Source organism: Muscardinus avellanarius (assembly GCF_963383645.1).
Source record: "Muscardinus avellanarius genome assembly, chromosome: 5".
Classification (NCBI taxonomy): Eukaryota; Metazoa; Chordata; class Mammalia; order Rodentia; family Gliridae; genus Muscardinus; species Muscardinus avellanarius.
Window position 1 is genome coordinate 105363857 of NC_137790.1, and position 14754 is coordinate 105378610.

At 35.6% G+C, this 14754-nt stretch overlaps 1 protein-coding gene across 3 annotated transcripts in view; it reads right to left on the minus strand.

Moving 5' to 3' along the window:
• Positions 1-7179: 7179 nt before the first annotated feature.
• SKIL (SKI like proto-oncogene) overlaps positions 7180-14754 on the minus strand; it is a gene marked incomplete at both ends in the record, with an annotated part of 28306 nt that continues 20731 nt past the window's right edge. For all 3 annotated transcript variants that reach the window (XM_080696807.1, XM_080696806.1, XM_080696805.1), the window contains 3 exons: positions 7180-7338; positions 8337-8561; positions 8855-9084. In XM_080696807.1, coding sequence (XP_080552933.1) covers positions 7180-7338; positions 8337-8561; positions 8855-9084 — 614 coding nt within the window. The remainder of the gene's footprint in view (positions 7339-8336; positions 8562-8854; positions 9085-14754) is intronic.

Sequence of the window (14754 nt, forward strand, 5' to 3'; positions counted from 1 at the left end):
AGTAGAGATTTATCAGAGATGGGAAGAGGAGCTAAACAGGTACAGAATCTTTTTGAGATAATATAAGTTTGGAAATAATGGTGATAGATGCACATTGTGAATATATTTGATGCCACTAAATTATACAGTTAACAATGGCTAAAATGACTATAAAATGAAAAAATGGTCAACATCATTAGTAATCAGAGATATACAAGTCAATCAGAATGACAGTCATGAAGAACACATTAAACAATAAATGCTGGTGAGGATATGGGAAAATAGGAACTGTGGGTGGGATTGAAATTAGTGAAGCCACTATAAAGATCAGTGTGGAGATTCCTCAGAAAACTGGAAATAGATCCACCATACAATTCGGCTGTACCACTGCTGAGTAGCTTTCCAAAGGGACTGAAATTCCAAAGTGGTCAGGCATGGTGGCGAACGCTTGTAATCCCAGCATTTAGGAGGCTGAGAAAGGAGGACTGGGGTTCGAGGACAGCCTCAGCTTCTTAGTGAGGCCCTTTGCAACTCAGTGAGATCCTGTTTCAAAATAAAGAATAAAAAATAGGACTGGGGGTGTAGCTCAGAGGTAGAATGCCACTGAGTTCCATCCCCAGTACTGCAATATGTACATATTTTAAAAAGTGTCCATGTTTATAGCAACAGAATTCACAATAGCCAAATCATGGAACCAACTTTGGTGTCCATCAACAGATGAATGGATTGCAGAACTATGGGATATACACACAATGGAATTCTACTCAGCAATTAAGAATAAAATCATGTCATTTGCAGAAAAATGGATGGACCTGGAGAACATTCTGTTGTGAGACTAATCAATCACAGGAAGTGAAGGGTCATGTGTTTTCTCTCCTATGTGGGAGCTGGGGAGTAATCGGAACACAAGGACTTTAGATAATAGAGGAGAACCCCCCATGGGTGATGGAGGGAGTCCGGGGGAGGGTAGTGGTGGGAGATGGGGGAAAACTTCCACTGACGTTATGTATATATGTGAAATTATCAATACCAATCTCAGTATCATGTATGGGGAAGGTGAAGGAGGGAGAGAGAGGGGTAAGCTCACCAAGTGCATATATGTCCCTACAACTCTGAACTACATAAGAGACTACAATGCACCAATAAAAGTATATTTAAAAAAACAACTGGCCAGGCGTGGTGGTGCATGCTTGTAATCCCCGTGCATGGGAGGCAGAGACAGGAGGATCTCGCAAGTTCAAAGCCAGCCGCGCTGGCTTAAGAGACCCTGTTTCCAAATAAAATTATAAAATAGGTCTGGGAGTGTAGCCTGGAGGTAGAAGGGTTTCCAGGAACCCCAGTACCACACACAAAAAATAATTGACTAAAATGGTTTATAATTTACTTATATGACATATGCATGTGTCTCTTATCACACAAAATATATTTCAATTAAAATGTAGAAATGTGGAGGGTGTCATAGCTACAACTCTAAGATGATGCCAATGATTCCTGCCTTTAGGTATTCATACTCTTGTGTAATCTCATCCCATGGAGTGTGTGTGCTGGAGTTAGTAAGCCGCTTTAACACCTGGATAAGACAAAAAAAAAAAAAAGTGTGTGATTGTAGGTTAGGTTATAAAGAAATGTGGCATTGCTTTCTTTTGGATCACTCATTTGGGTGGGTAGATTTGGCCACTCCATCACCATGACACAAATAGTTCCACATCCATAGCCACACAGAAGAGTCCTGTCAACCAGCATGTGAGTGAACTCAGAAGCAAACTCTCCAGCTCACATGACTTCAGTCCCAGATAACATCCTAAATGCATTTTAATAAAAGTTCTGAGCCAGAACACTCAGCTAACCCAAGATTTTTGACTCTTAGGTACTTTAAGACACTGCACCAAGCTGCTAAATCTGGAGATTTGCTATGTACTAATAGGTAACTTACATCAGGAATAGAGGGGCAAGATGTTAAAACCAAGAGCCCAAGTATTCAATATGACATATTCGAGTTAATCAGTATGTATGAATAATAGGCTTTAAAAGAAGAAAACGTCAGCTAAGCGTGGTGGTACATGCTTGTTATCCCAGTACTTGGGAACTAAGCCAGGAGGATATGGGTTCATGGCCAGCCTCAGCTACTTCGTGAGGCCTTCCGCAACTTAGTGAGACCCTTTTTCAAAATAAAGAATAAAAAATAGGACTAATAGGGCTGGGGGTGTAGCTCAGAGGTAGAATGCTCCTAGGTTCAATCCACAGCACCACAAAAAAAAAAAAAGAAGAAGAAAATGTCACTCTCAGGAGATAAGAAAGTTAGGCTAACAAAGGAAAATGACAAATCAAATTTCATTGGCATTAAAAGTTTTTATTTGGAATTTGATCCACAATCTATACAAGTTATTTACAAGGCATGAAAATGGAAAAACAGCACAAAATACAATTGAGGTATAAGCTAAGAGCACAGTATGTCATGTTTCAATAAATATAATTCAAAATTTGTAAACTAAGTGACCAGATAGATGAGTCTTTTTTTAGTAAAATCATATAAAATATTTATTTCACGTGAGGTAGAGGACAGTTTTGTGTCATGTAATGCAACCAACCACAGCAATTTTAATCATAAAACTGTACATCATTGGCAAAATTATAAATTGATTTATGGTCTATATAGCCAACAATTTGTTTCAACAGTTGAAGAACAGATAATTCATTTACTGTTTTCACAGGTTAGAAATTCAGAAATAATTTAAATGAATACTTCTAGTAGAATAGCTAAAAGCAAGTACATTTTATTTCTCACAAATTCTAATTTCCCTAAAAAGATCTTCTAGATTTAACAATTATTTTACTAAGATATTTTTTACTAAAACTACCTTAAGTACGCTGTGCTTTATTTTCAAGTGAGGTATCTATATGGAAGAAAAAATCTTATAAAATTTATTTTATATCAAACTAACTTTGAACACTTTGTTTTCTGGGCTTAATTTTTAAATTTGTTTTTACATTTGATCCCTTTCTAATTCATAAACAGCAGCACTACATAAGACATTTAATTCTATTTCTAAACAGGCTCCAAATTGCAAACATGTATTTAGAAGCCATTTAAGTGAGAAAATTTTACAAACAAAAAACTGTCCTTTTGAACAATATGCAATATAAAATGCCCAAATGCCTTTCTGCCAATAGTGGAAATGCCTAAGTATACTATACTAAGAAAAAAAGTAAGCTCTGTTTAACTTATTTAATCCACCAACATATAATACAGCAGTTGGATGTCCCTTATTGCTGACAGCTTCAATAAAAACTATTAACAAGTAGTTCCAAGCATAGGAATAGATGTACAGTGTGAGCACAATTTTATTGTTAATTTTTAATGTCCCATCATGTGAATTAAATGCATAAAAGGCAAATAAAAATGAGTATTTTTCCCTAAGTAAGCAAAGCCTAAGTCTTATCATTAAGAAAAACATTTCAGCTTATCAAAAAACTTTCAGCACAATCTTTGCAATTGTAGGGAGATGCTTTGAGCATACTTTGTCTAACTTGAGTTTCTGTTCTTAAACTCTCCTTAAACAGAAACCAGAGATGTGAAAATCAACTGGTTGTTCTTCATGTCTTCTAAAGACACGAACAGCTTGCAAATGTCATAGTACTTGGTCTTCTTCATCTACTTTATTTAATACCTGCTTATAATCCAGTATGTACAAATGATTGTATATCTAAACTGGTAATATATTAAATATGTTATAAAACTGGTACGAGAAGCATAAAACATCTTAATTCTCGTGGACACAGATATCCAAGCAAAAAACTGAAGCACAAACGAGAGCTGTTGGTCAAATCTTTTCAGTGTTAAAAAGCTGTGTTTGTAAAATTAGGGCCGCTTACGAGCTTCCTCAAGAACAAGAAGTTCTCCATTTGCTACCTTCGTAGATGTAATGGCTTTTTCTCATACAGTTTAGACTACAGAAACTATTCCTTCTTCTTTCTGAAGATGTTCTAGCAAAACTCTTTTCAGGCCATTCTCTTAATGCAGCTCTTTAGAGTAAACATTTTTATTTTTCCTAGAAAGAATAAGATTATGAAGTTTGAAGAAACAAAATCTGCCTAGTGAGCTTGGCACACAAACATACCAAAACAAAGCTAGCAATCAGCACACAAATGAGCATGCAAATAATAGAATAAGTTTTATATGGATAAGATATTTTAGCAGGTCACTTTTAAAGTATTACAAATCTCTATACACTGTTTTCAAGCTATATGGTGCAATTTAACTTAAAATTACTTTTAACAATAATAAGTATAATATTTACAATTGACTAAGAAACTATTTCCGAGGAAATCAAAAAGAAACCTATGGCACATCCATGTATCTTCTGGAAAATGACAACTACAGTGTCACATGGCAACTTTTCATTATCTGTAGGAGTATAAAAAATATTTTTTACTCAATTCTAAGTCAAGAGGAAGGACTACTTAAAATTCTAAAATAACATTTCAAAGAATAAGCTATTTATTTTAGAAGTTTTGCATTGAAACTTAGGTAAGTTTAACATTCACATTAAGTAACACAAGCAGAAACATACTGGAGGGAATTTTTTAAAAATACATGAAATTATAGGTGCTTGACTCTGTCTCCTAAAAAGCTGAGTTGTCACACAACTAAAGTCACAGCTAAAATAGAACTATCTTATATCATTTATTTCTCCAGATCTAAATTAATGCACTGGGAGGATATGTCATATTTTACATTTGTTTCTGTCTTTTTAATATTGTTTCTCCTTAAGGAGATTTCAACTCAATAAATTAGACTACAAGGTTTATACTAAAGTTTAAATGCAAAATATACATTTAGAAAAGAAACTATATTTAAAGAAGAAACTACATTTTGGGAAGTAAAGTTCTTTTTGGATATGTGAGTACCATTAAACAATATGAAAATAACTAGTTAAATGATAACCTAGTGATTTTTTAATATTTTTTACTTTTTGTGGTACTGGGGATTGAATCAGGGGCATTTTAACACTGAGTTACACCCTCTGCCTTATTTTATATCAGGAAACAGGGTCTTGCCAAGTTGATGAGAGCTTCACCAGGCTGCTGAAGCTGCCTTCAAACCTGCAATCCTCCCATCTCTGCCTCCCAACTACTGGGATTATAGGGGTGTGCCACATTGCTCAGTTTAACCGAGTGATTTTTGAAATTCTCTGCCTTAGAGTATCTACCGTCTATCCTGGAAACAGTATATAACTTTAACTCTAGCTAATTTATTTTTTTTTTATTTTAGCTCTCTTTAAGTAATTTCATATAGTACCTCATGAGAAAACATGAAAAACAGAAAACTTATGGGATAGTAATATCCATAGTGTTTCAGGAAAATTTCTTTAAAAAACTGTACACTGAGAAATTTATCTATTAACTTTTAGTCCAAGAATTAGCTAATGTGAAATTTGCTATTAAAGATGACAAACTGCTGGGCGTGGTGGCGCACGCTTGTAATCCCTGCACTTGGGAGGCTGAGACAGGAGGATGGCGCAGGTTCCAAGCCAGCCTCCGCTGCTTAATGAGGCTCTCAGCAACTTAGTGAGACACTGTTTCCAAATAAAATATAAAATGGGTCTGGGAGTATAATCCAGAGGTAGAAAGCCTCTGGGTTCCACCCCCAGTACCACCAAAAAAAAAAAAAAAAAAAAAGGATGACAAACATGCCAGGTGTGATGGCGCACGCTGTAATCCCCGTGCTTAGAGGCTGGACAGGAGGATCATGCAGATTCCAAGCCAGCCTCAGCTACTTAGTGAGCAACTCAGTGAGACCCTGTTTCCAAATAAAATATAAAATAGGTCTGGGAGTATAACCCAGAGGTAGAAAGCCCCTGGGTTCCACCCCAGTACCACCCCCCACCCCCAAAAAAAGATGATAAACTTAGCTCGGCATGTTGCCACACTCCTGTCATCTCAGTACTTGGGAGACTGAGACGGGAAGGCTGCGGTTTTAAGGTTAGCCTCAGCGACGTGGCAAGACTCAGCATTTAGCAAGACCGTACTTCAAATAAAAATTTAAAAAGGACTGAAGGTGTAACTAAAAATAAATAAATAAAACCCGACTTTTCTGTGCAATAAAAAGTGCAGAAGTTGCCCTTCCCTATGGAATTCCTTTGCAAACTAAATCTGAAAACCTTTCAGATCATTAAACTGTCCTATGTTAACCTACCAGACACAACCAACTGACTATAACTTCCTGATTTTCACATTAAAGAGTAATTAAAAATGGTCCAACTGTGCAAATTTTGGTAAGATAACATTTAAGCATACAAAAGTCCAAAATAACTTCCAAGGTGTTTAATATTTTATAATTTAAAGGGAAACAAATCCATTATATAAATTGCAGTAAGACCCATAACTACATATAAAAACTGTACAGAATGACTATGGATTGTACAGAACCAACATACATCAATGGAGTCAGTTTTTCTCAACAGTAATATTTTCACATCACTATTAACATCAGTAACAAAAGTTCAGAAATTATTTTTATTTTTCTCAAGTCACTACAAATAATTCTAAATTTAACATTTAAACTAAAAGACAAATTACAATTGTTTCTTGTGTTTAGCAGCAATCCCCAAAAAAGAAAGCATCCTATCTTTCCCCCATTATGTGCATGGTTGTGCTGTAACTTCAATAAAATTCTTCTTAGGAGATGTTAAAAAGAAGAAAACTTGTGGAAACTCATTCCACAATCTGAACAAAATAAAAGCAAATTTTGTGATAGCAACACAGAAAGATGGGTATGTTGAGAAAAATGGAGATTCAGCTCTTTGAATAGCTATATATTACATATTTGAATTTTGATACCAACATTGTGTCTAAAAATTGAGTTTGAAATATAGATAACAAAATTGACTATAGCTATTTTCCAGCACGAATGCAGCTCTTAAAAGTATACAATTGGTAATTTGCATTAGAAATATATGCAGATTATCTACTAGTTGAAGCCATATACTATTGTTACCAAGAACAAAAAAAGGACACAAACATTTTCATTCATTCAGAAAATGTAAAAATTTACGTACTAATATATAATCTCTTCACTTTCTCTCATCTACAAAAAAGACAGAATGCCTAGTTATCTTCATGCATATAAGATATTAATAATTCAATCACCAAAGCAAGCAACAAAAAAAAAAGCCCTGTGTAATAAGCAGATGAATCTCTCTATTCTTTAGCAGTCTTTGATGACTTGAGAATTTGTAGCTTTAGCTCTTTTATCATCATCTCTAATTTTTGTCTTGCCTCCCGCTCCTGTCTGAGTTCATCCTGGAGTTCTTGCCTATCGGCTTCAGCGTGGTCCAGTCTCTGTCTCAGCTCTGCCAACTGTGGGATTTAAAAGGCTATCGTCAGTTTTTCACTTTGTTTTATTTTTCCATTACTACGGTAAAAGTCTACTTTCAAATTACATTTTACAAAATGAACTCTTCCATGCATACTACAATCCCCAGAATATCTAATAATTCCAATTTGATGTAACAGGAAATTGAGGGAAGAGCAAAGGATCAGGAGGAATGACCAAACGGACTTTCAGCATGCCCTGTCTTTACTACCTCTCATCACAGCCTGCTCATCTGTTCCCCTTCCTTGGCACTATTAACAAAAAGGAGTTATTTTTGCCTGTAGCTTTTCTAAATATATTGGACAACTTCTCTGTTAATTTACTGGATTGAAAAATTATACACTAAAGTAATGTAAAACTTTTAACTTTATTTACTTGCTTATTTTTGTGTACTGGAGATCAAACACAGGACCTTGGGCATTCTAAATAGGCTCTTTACCACTGAGCTATATCTCCATCACAAAATAATATAAAACTTTTTATTCAGAGAACCAGAGATTAACGATTATGTAAATTATAGAAATCCAATAAGAGTTTTCTTTCTCTCTCTCTCTCTCTCTTTTTTTTTTTTTTTTTGGTAGTACTAGGGATTGAACTCAGGGGCAGTCTACGCTTGAAGCTACACCCCAGCCTTATTTTTTATTCTTTATTTTAAAAAAAGGTCTCACTAAATTCTGAAGGGCCTTACTACGTAGCTGAGGGTGGCCACAAGCCCAATCCTCCTGTCTCAGCCTCCTAAGTACAGGGATTACAAGCATGTGTCACCATGCCTGACCCAAAAAAAACTTTAAAGTAATAAAGTAACAAAGGTAAAAAAATCATCTTGAACAATATAGCATAAATTTGTGTTTAACAGAATCATCTATTTTGAAATCCAGCCTAGTAAAATGAACTCAACAAAAAGCAATTCCTTTAAAAGAGAAGTAACAGATTCTACTTCCTTGCTGAAAGGTCATCGTAAGATGAACTGGGCAATTCTTACCTGTGCTGCATATTCAGCCTCTTTGTCTTTTTCTAAATTTGAGTCACAGGTACATTTTTGCTTCATTACCTGCTCCAATTTTTTCTCCAAGTCTTTCTGTTCAACATAAAATTCTTCCATTCTTTGTGCATGTTCATTCTGCAAAGTTTCGAGTTCTTTCTGCAAATTCTGCTGTTCTTCTGTGAGTTCCTTCATAGCTTTTGAACTACTTAACATTTCTACTTCCTGTATCATAAGGAATCACAATACAATTTTTCCTTAATTTCTATCATGTTAAAGGTGTCAATTGACTAAAAATAGATCAGAGTATCTAAAACTCATCTATTATATTGATTCTAATAAAACGAATTATTTTGAAAAACTTTTTCTCTAAAAATCTGAAAGTATGTTGAAATTCCTAATCAGTGTAAAACTGAATAATCTTAAGTACATTTGAACAGCTTCATCTTAACTTTTCTTACTAAATATGCAAAAGTACCTTTTCATAATGGACTATTGTTTACATAATATTATCTTACCATCTGAAGTTGTTGCTTCTTTTGCAAAATTGAGTTCAGCTTTTCCTGTTGTTTTACATAAGTTCTCATTACTTCTTCCATGATTTTTCCCTTATCATCTTCACAAATAACATCTTTCACAAGAAGTGGAGATGAAACTACAACATCATGCTTGCTTGTGTCTCTTACTAAGTTATATGTGGCAGAGTCAGATTTCTTTTTACTTGTAGAACTATTTGAGATTGATGGATCTTTGAGGAAAAAAAGTATGATGTATCACTGTTAAAAAGTCACTAGAACAATCAAAATGAATAAAAACATTTAAGGATAAAATTAAGGCACAGTGGTAAGACCAATGACAATTATAAAACATCATTGAGAGAAATCAAAATCCTGAGTACATGGAAAGATAGCCCATGTGCATGGATTGAAGACTTACTATTAAGATAGTAAACTCTCTATACTGCTCAATTTATTAAATATAATCCCTATTAAAGTTCCAGCTACTTTTATAGACATTAACCAGCTTATTTTAAGATTTATATGGAAATGCAAGAAATCCCAAACAACCAAAATAATCTTGAAAAAGAATAAAGTCAGGCCAGGCGAGGTGGCACATGCTTGTAATCCCCACGCTTGGGAGGCGGAGACAGGAGGATCGCACAGGGTTGAAGCTAGCCATGCTGGCTTAAGAGACCCTGTTTCCAAATAAAAAGTATATAAAAAAAAATAGATCTGGGAGTGTAACCCAGAAGTAGAAGGGTTTCCAATAACCCCAGTACCACCAAAAAAAAAAAAAAAAAAAAAAAAGAATAAAGTCAGAGGACTCACTATTCCCAATTTCAAAGCTTACAACAAAACTACAGAAATCAAGACTGTGTTACTGGCATAAGAATATACATACAAATCAATGGAAAGAAATTCTAAATCCAGAAATGAACCCATACTTTTATAGATACTTATGATCTGACTAGGGTACCAAAACAATACAATCAAGACTAGGTCTTTTGGGAGCTGGGCATAGTGGTGTACACCTGTAATTCCAGTACTTGAAAGGCTGATACAGAAGGATTTCAGGTTTAAGGCCAGCCTCAGCAACTTAGTAAGGTCCTCAACAACTAAGCAAAACCCAGATTCAAAACAAAAATAGGGTTGGGGGTATAACTTGGAGGTAGAATGCCCCTGGGTTCAATCCCTAGCACTATAGGGGAAAGAGGGGGGAAAAGGCTCTTTTTTTTTTTTTTTTTTTTTTTTGCAGTACTAGAGATGGAACCCAGGGACATTCTACAACAAAGCTATACTCCCACCTCTATTTTTATTCTTTGTTTTTGTTTTGTGGTACTGAGATGGAACCCAGGGACTTTTCTACCTCCAGGTTATATTCCCAGACCTATTTTATGCTTTATTCGGAAACAGGGTCTCACTAAGTTGCTGAGAGCCTTACTAAGTAGCTGAGGCTGGCTTCGAACATGTGTGAACCTCCTGTCTCAGCCTCCCAAGCACTGGGATTACAAGCGTGTACCACCATGCCCAGCTCAAAAAAAGGCCTTATTAACAAATGATTACCTATAATACCTTACAAAAGAATGAAGTTGGGTCTCACATCATATATAAATATTAACTCAAAATGACCAAAGAACTAAATGTTAGAACCAAAGTCCTTAATTCTCTTCCTAATCGTGGATTAGACAATGGTTTATTAAGATATATCACCTAAAGCAAGTAGGTAAAATTATAATAGATAAAATGGGCTTCATAAAAATTGAAAATTTTAATGCTTCAAGGGTTACTAACAAAGTAAAAACAGCAAATTATATATGTGATAAGAATCTAGTACCCAGAATACGTAACTCTTAAAATTGTAAAGAGATAATTCAATTTAGCCGGGCATGGTGGCTCACACTTGTAATCCCCGCACTTGGGAGGCTGAGACAGGAGGATCGCACGGGTGTGAATCAGCCTCGGATACTTAGTGAGACTCTCAGCAACTTAGTGAGACCCTATTTCCAAATAAAGTATAAAATAGGTCTGGGAGTATAGCCCAGAGGTAGAAAAGGCCCTGTGTTCTACCCCCAGCACCACAAAGAAAAAGAAAATTCAATTTAAGAATAAGCAAAGGATCTGAGTAGATTTTTCTCCAAAGAAAACATGCAAGGTCCAGGAAAAAAATGAGAAGATATTTAACACCACTAGTCATTATGGAATTAAAAGTCAAAATCACAATGAGATATTACTTCATAGCCACTACAAAGGCTATATTCAAAAGACAGACAATAAAACATTGACAAAGATGTGCAGAAATTAAAACCTGCATAACTGCCAGGTGTGGTGGCGCACGCTTGTAACCCAGCATTCAGGAGCCGGAGACAGGAGGATCGTGGTTCACGGACAGCCTCAGCTACTTAGTGAGGCCCTTTGCAACTCAGTGAGACCCTGTTTCAAAATAAAGAATACAAAATAGGGCTGGGGTGTGTGGCTTGGAGGTAGAATGCCCCTGGGTTCTAGCTCCAGTACTGCCAAAAGCCAAAAAACAACTTTCAAGTAGCAGAAGATGACAATAGAGAACCACAGGAAATACCTCCAGAAGCAAAGGTAAGGATGAGAAATATTAGAAATATTGAAAGAGAAACACGAACAGCAGCTGGACCAAACTCCTTCAATAAAGGAAAGCATAGATTTTCTGATAACCAGAAACTATGGGAACAAAATATAAAATCTCATCCTGTAAATGTACATGACCAAGACAATTAACTGATATGTTTTGAAATTGGGAATTGGGGTGGGTGTAAAGTTAAAAGGAACAGTTTATTTTTTTAAAGAATGGTATAAGACTATCTTTGGAGCCACTTTTTTTTTTCTTTTACTTTCTTTCTTTTTTTTTTTTCTTCTTTTTTTTCTTTTTTGCAGGTCTGGGGATAGAACCCAGGGGCATTTGACCTCCAAGCTACACCCCCTGCCCTATTTTGTATTCTTTATTTTGAAACCGGGTTTCACTGAGTTGCAGAGGGCTGTCCGCGAACCGCGATCCTCTGGCCTCAGCCTCCCGAATGCTGGGATTACAAGTGTGCGCCACCACACCCGGCTTCATTTTATTTTTTAAGATTGAGTGGTACACTAATAAATGAGAGTTTGAAATTAAAGGTAATTAATGTTTCATATAATGATATTCAAGACATCTGCCAATTTTGTAGCTTCATATAATTAGTTTCTAAAGGTTACAGATAATAAAGAAACCAGAAATGGTACCTTTTTAAGAATTGCATATGTTTTATACCCAACTACTAGCACATTAAGAGAGCAACAAAAAGTTGTCTATGTAAAACTGCTAGCAGTTAATGTCCCAACTTAACTTCCTTATTACCTAAATGTCTGGCTTCTAGAAACAGCCTTATAGAGAAAAAGGGAGTACTGTATTGATAGGAAAATGTTACTGGACTGTCAACTCAAAGTTAGTTCAGTTTGTTTGTTTGTATATTATTTATTTATTTATTGTGGCTCTTGGGATGGAACCCAGGGGCATTCTACCTCCAAGCTACACTGACAGCCCTAATTTTTAGTTTTTTTATTTTTGAAACAGGGTCTCACTAAGTTGTGAAGGGCCTCGTTAAGTAGCTGAGGCTATCCACGAACCATGATCCTCTGGTCTGCCTCTTGAATGCTGGGATTACAAGTGTGTAGCACCATGCCTGGCTCAAAGTATATTTATATGAGATTGAAACACAGCTCTTTTTTCTTATGGACATTTATTTTGTTTAAAGTTGTCATCTGCTGGGTATTGTTGCTATCAGTGGATACAAATGCTTAGCTCTTTTAAAAAACTTTTTTATTTTTAATTTTTATATGAAGTATCAAGTATTTGAAATAGCCCACTTCACTTAATGGATTCTTCATCAAAGAACATGTACTATCTTCAAAGAACAGCCATTTCCTACTAAAGTAAATGAGTATTTTGAATGTGCTTCTTGGTTTTTACTACCCAGTTCTTGTAAGCATTTCTACCAGAACTTGGGGCAAATCCTAAGGAAGGTGTTTCTTTTGAAATATAAACTACCACCAAAATTTAAATGTACATACTGCAAAGTATTTGGCTGAGTTTTTTGTTTTGTTTTGGCGGTACTGGAGATGGAACCCAGGGGCATTCTAAACCCCTAACCCTGTGTTTTATTCTTTATGTTGAAACAGGGTTTTCCACTGAGTTGCAAAGGGCCACCTCACTAAGTAGCTGAGGCTGTCCCCGAACTGTGATCCTCCTGTCTCAGCCTCCCAAATGCTGGGATTACATGGTGCACCACCACACCACCTGGCTTGGGGTGTTTGTTTGTTTGTTTGTCTGTTTGTTTGTTTCAGTACTGGGGATGGAACTAAGGGCATTCTACCTCCAAGCTATACACCCAGCCCTATTTTTCATTCTTTATTTTTTAAACAGGGTCTCACTGAGTTGCAAAGGGCCTCACTAAGTAGCTGAGGCTGGCAGCAAACCATGATCCTCCCATCTCAGCCTCCCAAATGCTGGGATGACAAGTGTGCGCCACCACACCCAGCTTGGGTTTTATTTTTAAAAAGATATAAAAACAAAAAAATTAACATTTTATGAAGACAAAACAAGATGCACTTTCTGTAACTCTGTCAAAAATTTAAATTACTAACTTGTTAAATCTAATTTAAGTAAGCTTGCTTCAAAATTTCTGTTTAGTACAATTATATGGTTTGAGTACGTACGTACTACTGACCAGCAGCCTCTCAAAAGCACATTTTATGTACTGAAAACAAAAAATGAAAATGCATCTTCAAAACATTGTATGGAATATTCCATCACATGTACTCTTAAGAGTTGTGTATCATAGGGTATCTGTTTTTTATTTTTGTACTGTATATGGACTTTTTTTTTTTTAATGTGACAGTTAAACCCTTCTTTAAAAGCATGTCACAGACCTGAAAGCATGGTATAATGATTTCCTTGGAAAATGCCTACAATGTTACATTTGGAGGCAGCTTCAGCCTGTGTGATAGGTAGTAATGGCTCACTGCACTCTTTTTAAAATTTTTGCGGTACTGGGAATTCAATCTAGGGGTATTCTACCTCTGAGCTACACTCCCAGCCCTTTTAGTCCTATTTTTTTATTCTTTATTTTGAAGCAGGGTCTTGCGGTGGGCCTAAGTAGCTGAGGCTGGTCATGAACCTGCAATCCTCCTGTCTCAGCCTCCCAAGTACTGGAATTACAAGCATGCACCACCATGCCCATCTTCACTGTGCTCTTCTAAGAATCATAATTCCAGATAAGAAGCTTGTAAGTATTCCTAACACTTGTTCACTTACATTTATGTTTAGATAAGCCCCAACATGAAAATGTATACAAAAATATTTCTTACATGACTTAATCATGTCAAGATTCATAAACTTGACATACTTTTATGTCAGTAAACTACCCATTTTTGTCCATTTTACTGTTTGTTAAAATAATATCCCTCTCCTGAATATTCCTTTCTTGACTCAAGTGAAATACTAACCTAAGATCAAGATGAAAAGAGAAATGACTAAGATCAATGTCTTTACTAAAATACCAATAAATTTTGTCAAACTTAAAAAAAAAAAGTAGACACAGTGCAAACATTCATTCAGCTTATGAAGGGATAAACAAATTACGGTTTATCTGCATAATGGAATATTATTAAGCTATAAAAAGTACTCATATATGGAACATGGACTGAGAAAATATTATGCTTTCTGAAAGAAGCCAAAGACAAAAGCCTCCTCTCATATTGATTCTTTCAAAATATACAGAATAGGCAAATGCATTAAGACAGAAAACAAACTAGTGGTTCAAAGGCTTTGGGGAAAGGATCACAGGGTTTCTTTTAAAAATAATTAAAATGTTCTTTAAAATCAGTACAACCGCCGGGCGTGGTGGCACGCTTGTAAT